The 16,738-nt window shown below is 41.6% G+C and overlaps 1 protein-coding gene across 1 annotated transcript in view; it reads right to left on the bottom strand.

The window, feature by feature from the left end:
- Positions 1-3,180: 3,180 nt before the first annotated feature.
- RAPGEF5 (Rap guanine nucleotide exchange factor 5) overlaps positions 3,181-16,738 on the bottom strand; it is a 153,072-nt gene continuing 139,514 nt past the window's right edge. The window contains exons 23-26 of the mRNA XM_084223193.1: positions 15,722-15,809; positions 12,475-12,539; positions 7,471-7,525; positions 3,181-4,126 (exon numbers count right to left, since the gene is read on the bottom strand). Of these exons, the coding sequence (XP_084079319.1) occupies positions 4,008-4,126; positions 7,471-7,525; positions 12,475-12,539; positions 15,722-15,809 (327 nt within the window). The 3' untranslated portion in view covers positions 3,181-4,007. The remainder of the gene's footprint in view (positions 4,127-7,470; positions 7,526-12,474; positions 12,540-15,721; positions 15,810-16,738) is intronic.

The raw sequence follows: 16,738 nt of genomic DNA, 5'->3' as shown, positions 1-16,738 counted from the left end.
CAGCATCAGGGATGACTGATGACAGGGGAAAGCATTTGCTGTCCTCAGTAAGAGGATCAAGTGCCAATAAGCAGACTCCAGAGGATATGAAGATAGATTTACTCCTCCCCTCTCCCACAGGGACTTCTCATGGTCGCTCGAGGCCCCTGTTTGGCTGTGCTGTGATGACAGGGCACAGCTGAGGCCCCATTAACATCATTCCTGCTTTGAAACATTGGTACCAGCAAGTCCCACTGACCAGAGACAGATGAGCAGCTCTGAAAGGGGTCAGGCTCCTGAGCCTCTGTGTGAGCCTGCATCCATCTCACAAATGCAGCGAGGGTCTGTGGAACTGAAGGACTGGAAGTAAAATATTCCACGTTGGAACAATAGGTATGTGTGGTAGGCATAAAGGCACAGAGCCCAGACTTCATTAAGGTATTTTTTATATTTTGAAAAGCAATATTAAAAAACACTGGAAAATGCAAGATAAACATAACAGTTGCTTCTACAAGTTTTAACCTTGTATTGCTTGGCCATTTTGACATATAAATTATTGCTTACTAGCGCTCATAAATACACGACACAATAATATGTACAGAGGCAAACAAGCATGAAATATGCAAAGGAAAACATTGGCAACATTGATTCTGGTAAATCAGATTATTTCATACATACCAGGTCTCATGATGGTGGATAACTACTAGCTGTAGTCCCTGAGAAGTTAGGTAAATACCTCGATTTGGGGGTTTCTATGTTATTACTTTTAATGCAAGCTGACACCGTTATGGCACTCAAGAGGGAACAGGCAGGTGTTCTTACCTCAGCTCATTGCCTTCATCCCAGTCTTTAACAGTGTAAAAGATGACAATAAATAGGCTATGCAAATAAATATTACTCTGCTAAAATGTTTAGTATTTACATCTTTCTTTGTAATTTTACAGCAGCACAGGTCTCATTTCTGATAACACCCTTTCTTTTGCCACTGCTATGCTAATGAAATTTATTGCTATTCAAGATGATGTTGGAATCAAAAAGCTGCGTTAGAGAAACATCTAAATTTGTTGCCAAAAAATGCCATGTCAAAGAGGAACAAAGTGACACAGCTCTTTCCTTTGTTCTATCTAATTACTCCTCTTAGGTACTAAAAATAAAAGAGTATGCAGAGTATTTAACCCCAGATGTGATTGTGATAAATGGAATTTACAAGATTTATAGATTTTATACCACATAACCTAATTGCACTATTGAAGGATGTAAAAAAAATCACACAATATCACCAGGGCTGGACGCTGGGAGAGGCTGTATAGTGCTGCCCTTCCCTAATACAGGGTTTACTTCTAGTTCTCCTCCTAACTTCCACATCTTCAAACTGCTTGCCAGTCTGCAGCAAAGCTCTGCAATACTTTACCAGTGGAATGATAACATAGAAAGGCCTTTTCAAAATTAGACATATTAGCTACAGGTTTGGGCTATTTGCTTTTCCTTTATAGTAACAATCTAAGGCCCAATTCTCAACACTTAATTGATGCAGCCGTGTTGGATCTTCACACCTGAAACTTAAATCTGAGTTATACAGGCCACTACAAAAACTAGTTTGCAAAGCTGTGACAAGTTGTCTAATTAGTCACAGCAGAGATAACTAGGTTAATGCAGTCTGTGTGCTTTCAGACTGATTTTATGCCAGCTGCAAGTGGTAGACAACACCTGATTTAGTGTGAAATTACAGAGGTGCAGAAAGCCAACACCTCAGCTGGCTCAAAACCTATTGGTATGAGTTAACCCATCCCTTTACTTCACTTTGAGTTGGCAGAGTGAGGAGTGTTCCAGGTAGGTCTATCAGGCTTTCAACTCAAGCCCTCGGCACAGAGTCATCTTTCTTAATTTGTTTTTATTTTTCCTTTTATTCTTCTCCAACTCAGCTGCTGCTTCATCCACAGTAGCTACCGAAACTATCACAGAGCCAAGTGCAGTGAACTGAGAAACAGCCCCACCTTCTCACCCTGAATACCTCTGAATGCTCCCTCTCCCACAGATTTCCAGAATAACTTTGTGGACTAGAGTGTTACACCACACAAGCTGAAGCATGCAGGCTGGTCTACATACAGGTTCCTAAAAGTAATGCCACAGTAAAAAAAAAAATTCACAAGAGGGAGCTCAAAACCCAGGAAAGCATCCAGGTAATGCAGCTATGTTGGGAGTTCTAAGTGCTGTAGCCCTAGGAAGAACTGCAGAAACACAAGCAGCAAATTGTATCTGGTTTTTGTTCTTACACTGCAAAAAAGGAGCCCACCACAGCTAGTATATTCATTTAAACAGTTTTGGTCTGTTTGCACAAAAAAGTTATTTACAATATGTGCAGTCACATCTACAGAAGAACATAGGAAATTTTTACTCCATGGCCAGCAAGAGTTTATTTTTTTTTCTTTTTACTGGGTAAAAAGAAATTTTTTTTCTTAAAAAAAAAAATCATATAGTATTTGATAATAACAAAGTACAAGCAAATACATTTCTGAAACATCTGTTTCCTTTACAATAGATCTATACAATATTTCACAGATGGGAAAACTGAATGCATTCTACAGATTCCCCCACAGACTACTTGTTAAAGCTGCTTTTTTTAAAAATCCCTTTAAACCAGAGATAACACAATTATGAAGAGCATGCTACTTCAGTATTCCCACATTTTAGTAAAGGAGCATTTTCTTGGAAGTCTTCCTCATGTGGAAAACATACAACAAGATGGGCAAGCAATGCAATGTATCCTCCCTGCTCTGTAAAGAGACTGTCACTGTGAGTGAGTCAGTGCACAAACACATGCCAAGGAGCACCCTCTGCACATTCCTGTGGCATTCACTAGATCATCTCAGGGCAACTTCTTAGCACTGCAAACCAGGTGATGGTGGTGCTTTGGATGTAGGTCAGCTGCAGGCATTACTTTAGAAAAGCTGCCTCAGCACAGGCCCAGATGCAGTACTTTTAACTAGGTGAGAATTGTCATGGGGAGGGCTGTGAAAGGGACAAAAGCAGTAAAGGGGCCCTGATGCTGAGAGCCTGGTGTCTATGCAGGTAATTACACTGGTACCCTGGAAGGGGCACCCTTCTGCTCTTTAAAAACTAGAAGCATGTGCAAGTTAGGTGAAGTTTTATTTCTGAAATGGTATTTCCAGTGGGGAGAATTAGAAATGCAGATGGATCTAGGCATTTGCCTCTGAATAGATACCAAAGCTGTAATCCAAGCAGAAAACAAAGTTCCTGCTATAATAATTTATAACACATTAACTGCAGGAGCCAGTGCTAAATCTGAGATAACTGAAAAGGAAGAAAATAACACATTTTCAGTATACAAACAATTGTGTCCATCAATTGCAACAGAAGTGGATTGGCTCTTACAGCATGTTTTATAAAGCCTATTCTTAAAGGAGCCATAACAGAGTGAACTGTTTACTGCTGACCTCCACATCACAACGCGCTCTCGAGTTTCATCTGGTTGCACTGCCTTGTTATATTCCTGTTCTAGGTTGCTCACACATCTCAAATACTATGCTCCAGTGGACTCATGGGAGCTGCACAGATTGCACATTATTTTTGGCAACAATACTTTGGCAGCCTTGAATTAGTGAGGTACGTACTGTGGTGAACTGGGAATCAACCCCCTTGCGGCATGTTGCTCGCTGAAATGTTTTGCTGCTGTGACATGATGATTCCTTTCTTTCTAATACTGGCAGAATCTGCATTGAAAGCTACACAGGACCAAAGAATATTTTCACAGAAACCAAGCTCCTGAGCTGAAAGGACACTGCTCCTCTGCCTCAGGTCCCAGGGAGCAGCGGGAATGGCACCAAGCTTGCCCTGCAATTCTGCGAGCAGCTCCTTTGCTGGCTCTTGCCTGATTTTCCTGCGCATGTTGTGTGAGCTACTGATAAAACTCAGTAAACTGTTCTCATAGAGGGAAGCAACATGCTTGGCATAAACATTCACTTAATTCAAAGTGCTGCAGTTACAAGGTTACATGAAGCTGTGCAGGCTCACGCTCGCGGCTCTATCCTGTGAGAGAGCTCAAACAGAGCTTGCTGGTTGTCGATGACATGCAGGTGGTGGACGTATGGCTTCAGCTCATGGTGCTCTTTCGAAGGAACTTCATTGCCTGCAAGACAGGAGAAAGAAAGGGGGTGGATCAGAAAGCTGTGCCTCGCCTGCTGCTTCTCTGTCTTCCGTCACTGCTGTGCCACTTGCCAGGTGCTAGACAGCCACAGGAAAGACAGCCAGTAACCCAAAGGACTTGCTGCTTAAGTGCAATGAATGAGGTAACAGCTAGATAGGGAAGAGGGGAGAAGGAAAAAAAAAAAAAAAAAGGCAATTCTGGGCAGGCAGCATGCATAAAGGAAGGGGGCGTCAAGAAGCTGACTCTTCCGAAGGGGAAGATTTAGTTCTGCTGGCAGTACAGGCAGTCCATCCCCTGTAAGGGTGGTTCAAGGTTTCCTTTGTGCTGCTCTGGCAGCACAAGAGGACCTTGAGCAGGGATGGGCAACCCAGTCTGTAACATTTTAAAAATTTTAACACGGTCCACAAGACAGCAGGCCCTGGATTATTTTCTTCAGAGGTGGTGAAAGGTGACAGCGCAGCAGATGGATATGAAAGCTCTTCAAAGCTGCTCTGACAGACCCCTGTGTTTTGATCTGTTAGGTTTTTGATTTCTGATCTAGTCACAGAGACAAAAGTCATGCTGTCATTTCGTGGAAGTTTATGCAGTAAGAGGAATTAGCTGTGTAACAGAGAATCTGAAGGGTGGCCTGAATGGCAGTTGTTCTCTGTTACAAGCTTTATGCTCAAAATGGGCTTGTGTGCTCAAAATGGAACTCCCTGCCTGTGAAACCATCCAGCAGGGCTGGTACTAGCAGAGATAGCAAAAATAAAGTCAAGCCCAAGATCCTTCAAGACAGGCAGAGAAGCAACACTACTGACTTCTGGCAGATGAGCAAAGTTGGAAAGCTCCATTCATGTCCATGTCCTCAATATTACCATAAATTGGAAAAAAAAAAAAACCTTCAAAATTCCCTAAACAAATCAGCTTAACTCATACACTTCTTCCCTGTCCCTTGTTTCATCATCATCCTTCTCTCCACGCTCTCCAGGAGTCACCAATCCCACTTGTTTCTGAAGCCATCTCTGTGGTGCAGTGTGGTCCCACGGGATGCGAATGCAGCCCGTTCTGCGTGTGGCTGCTGACGGGGCTCCTGGGCAGCTGCTCTAAAGAGCTCTTGCAGAGCAGCCATCTAACTTGAGCAGTGTTGGAGAGAACAGGACAATGTGATAAATTTCTGTCAGGATACAGAGCTGACCTTTCTGTTCTGAGGGAACAGGATCCCAGCAGCTGTGCTGAACATAGAGGGAAACATTTGTATTTCTCATTAACACCTCAAATAACAAAAGCTTGAATTATGTTGTTTTCTCAGGCTGTTCTTCCTCACTTTGGAAATGCTATTATTTGTTTTCAGGATTTAGGATATAAATGTTATTTCCTTTAAACTGGCATTTCAGTTTTACTTGAAACCTAACCAGTTTCTAATCCAGAAACACTTTGGCCTGCAAGCTTAATATACATGATACAGTTAATAAACAATAATAATATTACTTGCTTAGTTTTGTTTGAATTTCTTCCTACAGTGAGATGCCTGCTGCTCTTAGGCCAATCTGGGAATTGATGCAGTAGAGAGATTCATATTCCTGAGAGCAAAATAAGCCCACTAGAAAAGGAAACTGTCCATAAAGTCTCAATAAATATTCAGTGAATTCATTTCATGCCTAAATGAATTTTAGGGAAAAAAAAGTGCCTACAGGGATGTCTGTATAAGCTGCTTTTTAAATGCCAGCTTCATAATAAATCAAGTCTGTGCTAAAATAAAATAACAATTGCCTACTTCAAACTACCAGATTATATGATAAATCTCAGGTGTTAACCTTGGGTTTATGCTGCAAGACTTGCAAAATCACTTGGAAAAATAAAAAAGGCAAAACAAGATGAAAGATGCGCAGGGAAAGTGCAAAAACCCCTCACATCACTGAAAGGAAACAATGTTACTTTTCATAATGCCAAATAGGAGACATTTTCATTTACGGAGGCATGCTTTGGATTAAAAGAAGGCACATCTTGCTCCTTCCCCCTCCCTTCCTCTCTTACATACATTTACATATATATATATATATATATATATATATAATTTATATATATATATATATATAAATGTAGATATAAATTACTCAAGAACCATAATACTGAGCAGCCTTTGTTGAAAGGTAAAGTGTATATACATGTGATAATTCTATAGACAAATGTTTAACAAAACTCTTAAAAGTACCTATTATTCTCTAAGGTACCTGTATTTATAATTAAAATTATGATTATTATTCTTTTAGTTGGAGTCAATGCTGACAGCTGCTGAAAAGTCAGTGGAAAAAAGTTATTATTCAACTCTATTTTCCCCAAGGCTGCAGCACAGTTCTGAACTTCTCTTTGAAAAAGAGGTTTTAGTGGCCTCAATAAACGACGTGTTTAGTGGGTTTGGCTTAAAAACTAACTGCTTCCTAAAGTAGTTCTTCTGTCCCCTTCCTGTATTTAACATCTCTGCAGAGAATAAGAACACTGAGAAGGAGAAAAGCAAGGTTTCTCCTCTGTAAGCAGCAGAACAAAGAGAGCTGAAGTTTTCTGGCATGGTCCCTTAGGGCTGGATTCTCTAGTGGCTAATAAGGCGGAAACAACAAAAAAAAATATTTTAAAAAAAGAGAACAAAAAAAGTCCTCTGTGCAGCTGAGGCACTCGCAGTCCTTGCCTCCAGCATTGATCCTCCAGTGTCTAAAGCAGGCACAGCTATATTTGCAGCTTCCCCTAGAAGAGGAAACAACCTCCTCATTTCTTCCTACTCCACCACTTTCACGAAACCCACCGGATCTTCACACCTTCAAGACTTCTACAGTTTTGTGAAATGTCCTTAAGAACCCCAGACAAACAAACAATTGCTCTTGGTGAAGAGCTGAGTACCATCCTTTAGCTGCTGGAAGGCAAGGCAGCTGTGAATTCCTTACCAAAACACTCAGACTGGCAGGAGACTGAGCTAATCCTTGATAGCTGGGAAAAGCAGAAACAGCAGCATGGACCAGAGGCCTCCAGATCAGCTGGCACAGATCTTACACAGGTCTGTGTCAGAGATTTGAAGAGATGGCAATTTTTGCAGGAAAGTAATTTACTAAAATTTGGAAGCTGTTCCTAGAAACATTTTGTAAACTAAAGCAAAAACTTTAGTGGGTTTTGCTGTGTTGATCTTCCAAAAATGATGTCTTCTCTAGCCCTTTGGTTAAATAGGTTTTGACCACATTCTGTAGTAAACCTGAGCAGCTGGAAAGAAAACAGGAGAAAAAAAGCCCAAACCAAAATCTCAACAAACCCTCAAGGATGTACAAAGGCAAAATAAGTAGGAATTTTTGTCTACTCACCAAATTGGTTATTTCTGCAATGTCTCAATGACCGAACAGTATCTGCAATCATGTGCTGCAGAGACAAAATAATTAACATCAGTGCAAAGACCTGGGACAGATTCTGTCATTAGAAAAGCCTGAAAAATCTTCTTTGCTCACACTGAACAGCAAAAAGCAACGGTGGTAAGGTAGAAAATGAAGACAGCAGGAGAATCTTTGCTCTATATCTTAGTGATACCATCTGATGAAAATGGGTTAATTAGGATGTCTTATTGATATCACACAGATTAAATGAGAACAACTCCTTAGGAACCCATGGAAAGTGGTAAGAAAAAATAACAAAAAAATTGCTCATTTTTCTTCCAGCGACTTTTATTAAACCGAAAACCTACAGCAACGGAGGCCTGTGGACTGGCTGAGTGCTTTGGTGGTCAGCCCCAGCTTTAGTGCATTATCTAAGGTGTTGTGTAGTCTGCAGCCTCTCCTTCTGTCTCCACATTTGTATAATTAGACTGTCAGCCTCTTTGTGGCACAGGCTGCACCCCTTAGAGCACACTTGTGTAATGCCTGCCACACTCAGGTACCACTGTCAGCCAGGCAGTTCTCTGCAGCCTAACCTGCCCAAAAATAAGGAGCCCACAACCCAAATGCTGCAGAGCAAGCACCCTGACATCTCCACATGTAGGTATCAAGTCAAACTGTCCTGTAGGTATGCCATTTTAACAAAGATAGTGCTTACAGGGATATTGAATGTTCACTTACATTAAGCAGAGGAAACAATCGGTTTAAATTCGGATTTCTCATTCAGGCTCAGATCATCAATTGATACAAAAATGGGGATTATTCACTACAAATCAGTAGAGGGAGCTTATTTTCACAAGATACTACCCATAAAATTCTTAAGCCATTACTTTTTTAAAATTTTACTGTTTCTGAGGCAATTCCTCACCAAATCTAGTAAGTAACAGAAGCAGATTGCAGTTAGCAGGAATGATCTGAAACCTCATGCAAACAGCTGATACTCATTTTACATCTCCCTCAAAAATTATTAGAGGTGGAAAGGCTGAACTGTCTTGAGCAGAGTCTGTTTAAGACCATAATGAAGCAGAAAAGCTCACCTCTCAACATTCTGGGAGTGGCTTACAAGGGTCCTTCACAGAAAAGCTTATCATGAGAGCACGTTTAATGGAAACTTCATATTTCTTTCATCAGTAAATCAAAATAATTTTTCTTGTTACCCGCTGTGCTTCATTTGCCATGAAATGACACAATCTCTTGTGCTGACGTCCTTGCACTGATTATAATGAAGTCCTAATGAGATGATCTAGATTTCAGGATCAATAATGTGAGTACTGGCAGCACTAAAACTTCCACCAGTGCTGCTGCTGTGATGTTTCCCGGCCAACACTCTCTGCATTTGGATTTTAGAAGTCAGAAAAACCCACACATCACACATACTGCAACTCTTTGCTGTCTCTCCTTTGTAGTCAGTCACTGTGAGGGTTCATCCCAAGACTGGCTTCTGTAGGTGATGCTCTGGTGAGGGAAGAACCTCTTTGTGCAACATTTAAAGCAGAATTGCAAATCCTCTGGTTTTAGTACCCTAATTACGAATTTCTCTCCGGTTTCAAATCTCTGGGACCCAAAAGTAATGCAGAAAGCGTTACAGCCAATGTATCTGCAAAGCAAATGCTATCTCCCGACTGCCTAAACAGGTGCTTGCATACTTGTTAGTGTGATAAGTAACACACATTTCTGGTGGCTTTTCAGCCCACCCGGGATCATTAGCACTCCTTTCCCTGGGGACAGCACAGCCTCAGGCTTGGGGTTGCACAGATATTTGGGGGGGGTGGTTAAGAACACACAGCTGCAGTACACAGTCCTTAGGGCTGAAGGCTCTAGGTAGGCAGGTGTTATCGAAAATGGTAATGGCCATTGACCTGTAATAGAGTTTGCTGGAGTGTGGCTAAGACATGACATTGCTAAGACATAGCTGAAGGCTGTGTTTTCATTTATTCCTTCAGATTTAGTTTAAGAAGTAGGTATGACACTAAATATTGATCTAACACTGTAATAGACTAGATTTTACCCAAAATGCAGTTAAATAAACCACTGCAACCCTTTCACCTTTGCTAAAGCTGGGTAACATTCCTGAAACAAAAGATCACGTCTTTCTCTTCTCTTTGCAAATTTCCTTCTGTACATTTTGGATTAACTTTGGATCCACTGCTACAATTTCATGTCAAATCAAATCCAGTCATGGTAGGACTGCTGAGTTGTAAGAATATAAAAGAAGCAGGGATTGTAGGGAGAAGGATCTTTTATTAAAGAAACTAATACAGTTGGAAAAAATAATGGTTCAGACTGACAAGTCCTCCTTCAGGTGAGATGTTTAATGCAGAAATGAAATATTTCAAAATAGTGATCCAAACGGAGACACAAGAAACCATCTTTGCTTTGAAATTCATAAGTGAAATTCTAGTCATTTATGACAGTGAGTGAGTTCCTTCCCCAAAGCAGTAATCTGCTATGGTAGAATAATTCTTTTCTTCTTTTTCTGCAACAGCAAATTTGCAGGTGAGGTTCAGTGGCTTGATCCAAATCGAGCAGGAGTCAATGTCAATCCTAATTTTTCTCAGCTAAGGCCAGAAAGTGCTCAGCACTTCAGTGTTCAGTGCAGAACACCAAGGAGGACATTTTTCTTCAGGACAAAGCCCTTATAATTAGAAAAGAACCAAGGACCGATGAATACGTGACCACGTGTGATGCATCTTGTGAGTTCATGGCCACTGACTAAATCCAACTGAGCCGGGGTAATACCAGTGTGCAGCCCGAGTTTCCACTACACTGATATTTAAATCTCTCCTAAGCCCCCACTTCCTAAGCTTGCACTATTGCCTGCATTCATATGTACAGGGCTGCATGAGACAGCAGGTTTCTGAGAGCGTGATCTGAATGATAACTTGGAGGAAGTGTCAATCAGAACAACTCTCAGCCCACAGCCATCACCTCAGCCTCTCCCCCCTTGCCATTTAAAATGCCCATTATCCATTTGAATGGAAAAGGTGAGATCTTGGCTCCCTGAAGTCAATTAGCAAAGCTCCCCCTGCCTCTGGAGACACAATGGAGACAGAAAGGAAAGGGAATCTTACCCAGGAAGCCCAGCATACATTAAACATATCCACGATTACACAACAAACAAACAAACACAGCCTGCTAAGACTGGACAAGAACTAGATCCTACATATTCACTAAATAAATATATGGGCCAGTGGAGGGATTTTAATAACAATTATGGTGCATCAAGGGCTAGTTTAATTTACATGTTAATTGGATGTACTTCCAAGAGGCAATGAAGAAGAACATGCTAATGAGTTTTATGAAAACACCTAAAGGTCAAACAGTTAATGGACTTGGAACAAGAAAACCTTTCATTAAATGCAAATCAGTATTCTTGTAAACTCCCCAACAAGAAAAGGTGCAGAAATCAAATAGAAAACACGAAAAAAAAGGAGCTCAGGTTCAAAAGTCAGAGCCTACATCTGCTTGCAAGTTGAAAGACGACCTATATTATGATAGAATGTGAAAATAAGTTCAACATCTGGTTCATGAATAACGCCATGGTTCTGCGTTCATTCCCAAACAAGTGTAAACACATGGAGAAAACAGTTGGGCACAATTCACCAAGCATAGCCATCTGGAACAACAGTCCCGTGGCACACCTCCACAATTGCAAAGAACATTTTAGTTTCTTGGTCAAACACTACAGGCCAACAAAAAAAAAATCCAAGCTTCTCTACACCACTGTTCAGATATCTAGACTTTGCTTTTTGGTGCCATAGAATCACAGAATAAGCTGAACTGGAAGGAGTCCACAAGGATCATTGAGTCCAGTTCCTGGCCCTGCACAGCACCATCCCCAAGAATCACACCGTGTGCCTGAGAGTGCTGTCCAAACTCTTCTTGAACTCTGTCAGGTTGGTGCTGTGACCACTTCTGTGTGGCAGCCCGTTCCAGTGCCCAACCACCCTCTGGGTGAAGAACCTTTCCCTGATATCCAACCTCACCCTCTGGGTGAAGAACCTTTCCCTGATATCCAACCTCACCCTCTGGGTGAAGAACCTTTCCCTGATATCCAACCTAAACCTCCCCTGACACCACTTCAGGTCATTCCCTCAAGTTCTGTCACTGGTCACCACAGAGAAGAGTGCCTGTCCCTCCTCTTCCCCTCAGGAGGAAGTTCTAGACCGCAATGAGCTCTTCCCTAGGTTGAACAGACCAAGTGACCTCATGAAAATGTTATCAAAGAAAACCCCCAAACTGAAAGCAACAACAAAACCCAAACAAACCACCAAAAACCAATACAAATTAGGCAACTCAAACCTCTCTCAGTAATACCATGCTGGAGTAGGTGCCATGTGATGCCTAGAGTGAATGTGACCAAAAATACATCATGCATAAAAGCTACAATAGTGATATTTATAGTCAGTTTAATTCATATTTCAGGCATTATTTTCTTCCTCATTTAACATAGATCAAAAAGTTTGACTTTCATTTAAGATCCATAAAATTACAATACCACTTGCAGGTGATAAACTAGAGGAATCTTTCCTTAAGTGATAAACTAGAGAAACCTGAGGGGAAAAACAAAAAGGAAACATAATTCAGAGAAAGCTGAAGCAGGAGAATTTAACTCATATGAAGCAGCCCACGAGGTGATGCAAAGGAATTGATCTCACTGGGTATAAATGGAGACTGGAATGTGTAGCAGTGATGATGGCCATTATTGGTTTAGCCATTTTATTATACAAAAGTAGAGGAGACAGGAACAAAGAGAGAGGAGAAGAGGAAAAGAGCAGGGGAAAGAGACTTGGCTGTTTCATCCTGCTTGCTCTTTTCTACCCCTATTTATTTCCTCCAGTTCAGCCAGAAGAAAACCTTACAGTCTTACAAGATAAGGAAAGCAAAGTGAAGAAGAGAACATGAATGCTTTGCAAAACAGGAAAGAAGAAAGTAGCTTACCAGCTTTTCAAAATTAACAAGGTTATCCAGAAACGTTTTATTTCCTTCATGGATGAATGTTACATCTGGAAAAAAAAGAAAAACAATTATTACTATTCACAACCTCTTTTTAAATGCAAATAAATAAAATTACTAAACAGCAACAAAAATAAAGAAGAAAAAAAGAGGAAAGTATCCCATTAAGGATTGACACAATATCTTGTAACAGCGAAACAAAAGCCTGGCCTAATGATGACATGCAGAGTTATTAGATAACAACAATATTTACACATTGTTAAGAGTATTTTTAAGTGGGGGCAAGGATTTCTTATTAAACCTGACCTGTGCTACTTCTGCGATGCATAATATACAGAAGATGGCTGGAAGCAGGGGAAGGCGTCCAGAGGGAAGGCCCAGGCTGGGACAGGTGTGTCCCTGAGCCCAGAGCTCCACAGGGGCAGAGCTACCAGGTGCTGGAGATGGCTCTGCCACCCCTTCATCTGCCTCTGTGGGACAATGACTGTGAAGTCCTCCCTCAAGTCCCCAGCAGCGGACAGCCAGAGAGGTTAAACACAAGACGCCAAAGTACAAAGCCTTGAAATAAGCATCATGCCTAGGGAAAAACACTTTTATGTAGTGTTGTTGGAGGGATTTTCAAAGGCAACAAAAAGGTCAGAGGAAAAGGAAAAGGTCTATATTTGGCTCCAGGAAGAGAACCGAACACAGTGTAATGAACTGGAGGGAGGGAATATCAAGCAACATAAATGTTGCCAGGTTAAGACACAATTAAAAGAGTAGCTCAAGGCTATTTTCTCTGCTTTTCTAATGTGTATTAGGTCAGAAGTGAGACCTATCTTGGACAAAAAGTACCAAGAATATGAATAGATTCCCCGTGGGACTGGAAGCTCTGACTTCAGTAGTGCACCCTCTAGGTTACTGACAGCACCGGCAGGAGCACCACAGCCCTGGCCCCAGCAGCTCTCCTGCATGGGAGGGTACCCAGGAGATCCAGGAGGAGAAAATGCTGGAGGAATGAGATGGCACTCCAATGCCACCGCTCCTTTACAGTCACAGCTGCGGATGCCAGCGGGAGAACAGCACACAGCAAATGGGACAAGAGTCCCTCTCGGCAGGGGCGTCAGCCTCCAGCCCGGCAGTCGATCTGTGCACCTCAGCATTTCTCCTGTCCTCATCCCTCTGATACCCACACGGACCCCACGGTTTTGGGGGATTTCAGGAGAGGAAACCTGCAGAGAAGCTTTGTCACACACAGCCCCCACCCACCTCTACCTTCACCCTCCCTCCAAACAGCCAAGCTGATTTATTTCCTTGGGTTTCAAAGGCTCACTCTGTGCCTGAGGGGCATTTTGTAATTGCTTGGAATTGAAATGCTAAACGGCTTCAAACGCTGCTGGAAACCCGGGGCTGTGACCATGGGGGGTGACGGAGAGCCCCTGTGCCCCTGGGGTGGCTGGGCTGGGGCGGACGGGATGCCAGCCTGGACATGCAGAAAGCACAGCACATGCTGCCAAAACCCCCAGCGCCTCTCCTCCCCCTGGGTGCATCCTAAAAAGCAGAGGGAAAGGAGGGAGCACGACCCTCTGCACCTCCTCTGCTGGGCTGCTCCGGGCACCCAGGGAGAGGGACACGGAAAGGACACGACTTCAGGACACAGGCAGCACTTGTGTCTGTATCAGTGCAGTTAAAAACTGTCCATCACTTCTAATGAAAAACCTATACTGGAAGCAGAAATTTCCACACAGCTTTTTAAGTCATTGACAGCAATGTGTGTATCTCTGAGGGCAGAAGGAACAGAAATTTGCTTTGCAGCCAACAACTAAGAGTCTAGATAAATTCAGTGGAGCAGAAAATTGCATCTGAACTAGGTTATAAGGGTATATCACAGTATTTTATTACACATTTGAAAAATCTGCCTGATTTTCCAAAGCAGTGTCTGTATGCTGTGAGAGCTCTGCATTTAAATTTAATTAACTTTTAAAGGACACTCTGAAGTTATTTTTCATAATTTAGGATTTTTCCTTTTTTTTTTAATTGAAACTACTTTTGTTCATTTTGTGATGAAATACACCAATTTGCTGAGTTATTAATGATTTCTATGTTACCCACTCCTATTTTACTGGTCTTGGAAATGACCTTAATACAAATATGCTTGATATGGAATAAATTTCATTGCACTGTGCAATATTCTGGGAATATTAACAACCTTGGCAGCATCTCCTTGTGGACCACTGTATTTAAGGACATTACTGCATTAATTTCAAAGTCTCCAGTTCAAGTTAAAGATACCAGTGCTGTCTAGGTGCATGTTCTCACACACCAAATTGTAATGCTGTGCAAACATCATTGCTACAAGTGACTTGTGTCTGCTGCTTTTGTTTGCAGGCAAGACATACTCCAGAACACTTTAAAAATATTGATTTTGAAACCTTGATAATTGTATCCATCTGAATTAATGCAAACTCCTTTGATGTGTGCAAAGAGGGGAAGTGTCTGGTGGCTCCCAAACTGTCACCAGCTGATCTGGAGAACTGCCTTCAAACATTTCACAGCAGCAGGTTGGAATAAACAGCCTAAAGAGAGCACGTTCAGAATACAGGAATAAACAAATGAATTTGCCATGTTCAAAGACTAGGCAATAAATAATTAATGACTCCAAGACAATGGAATAGTTGAAATACTTGCCACTTAATTAGCTGCCCATCTCACTGCATTAGCAAGTAGTTGTCCTTTATTTTAATACTGTTTTTTAAAAAAATTATTTTATATAGTGAGATTTTATTAATCTCTTTCAGAACTATAAGAGACTTGGAAATCCCCTCCTCTAAGGGCAGGCAGACAGGGCAGGTTCTACTTTCAGCCTGGCACCAGGGCAGATTTATCCCAGCAAAGCAGGGAGGCATCTCCCAACAGGCATCTCAGAGCAGCAGCAGGACCATGGACCATGCTCAGGGGCCTGCAGGGCCACACTTCTCCACTGAAGGGCATGTGGCCAAAGCAAAAGCACACAGCTCTATCCACACCTGACAGGACAGCATGGAGTTTTAAGACCTGTGTGAAAATTGGGATCTTCCCAGTGTGTTAAAAGGAAGTTGTTTATTATCCAGACCAAGTGCTACCTTGTCGATACCACTATATCTGTCACATACTCATCTTAGGAGCATCCAAAGGAAAAATCATCTTACAGAAGGTGGTTAAAATCACTTATTTTAATTAACAACAGTGAAGGGCAGCCAAGCTTTAACATTACCTTTCAGAAGTAAGGGCATGAAGGGGATTTTCGGAGATTTCATCTTCTTGAATGCATCTCTGTAAGCTTTGTGATTCAGAGAAGGATCCTACAAAACCATTTGAGTAATAGACAGAAAAATCAATAGGCTATAAAAAGAGCAATTCTAAATCCATTACAGGCTTATGATCTGAACATGATTTAGATATAAAAGGTTTCTTTGGGATGCAAGGTAGCTAAAGGTTTTCTAAGCTAGACTGAACAGGAACGTAAACAGTGAAAGGAACAAAAGCAATTATGTTCCTCTAGATGAAGCGGTGCTAAATTGAGAGGAAACTGCAGAATAGATTCACTTGAACTGCTCTGTAAATTTCCCACAAATTTCTATTAGCAAAATATCTTACTATATAGCACAAAATGTATCCCCGAGTGTATTGCTGATTAACTTCTTTAAAAAAAAACCAAAAAAAACCATCACCAAACAGCAACAAAAAAATCCCAACAAAAATGGTTTTAAGATCCATGGAGCATGGTGGAGACTTTCAAAGAAAATAAGGTAGCATGTTTCAGTGGCATTGTGTAGGCAATTCAAAAAGTCATCTCAGTTTCCAATGTAAACAGCAGCTCACACAGAATCTTTAAAACACATTCATTTGTAATGAACTCCAAGTACAGAAGCATGACAGCTGGTAAAGGCTGGATCTCCTGCTCCCCGTGCCAGGCAGTGATCTTACCATGCACCCACTTCCGTGACAGCCAGAGGAAACATTTGTTTATTCTGCTTTGATAATGCTGGCAAAGACCCTCAAGCCTCAGATTTTGACATTTGTTTTTTAAAACTTGAGCTGGTCTCTTTTTCTCCTGATCTGCAGCAGATTGCTTCAGATAAAGGTTGATTAGCTACCAGAGAAAAAGAACAGCTCCCAGACTGATGCTGGTGAAACTGCATTTGCCTCTCTCTGCCCTTCCTCCCTCTGTCAGGAGCACAGCCTCTTTCCTTTTCATGTTTGCAGACCACCTCGGAGCGCTGGAGAGCCA

Source organism: Fringilla coelebs (assembly GCF_963513975.1).
Source record: "Fringilla coelebs genome assembly, chromosome: 1".
Taxonomy (NCBI): domain Eukaryota; kingdom Metazoa; phylum Chordata; class Aves; order Passeriformes; family Fringillidae; genus Fringilla; species Fringilla coelebs.
The sequence above is the reverse complement of the archived record's forward strand: the minus strand, read 5'-3'. Positions and strand labels throughout refer to the sequence as shown.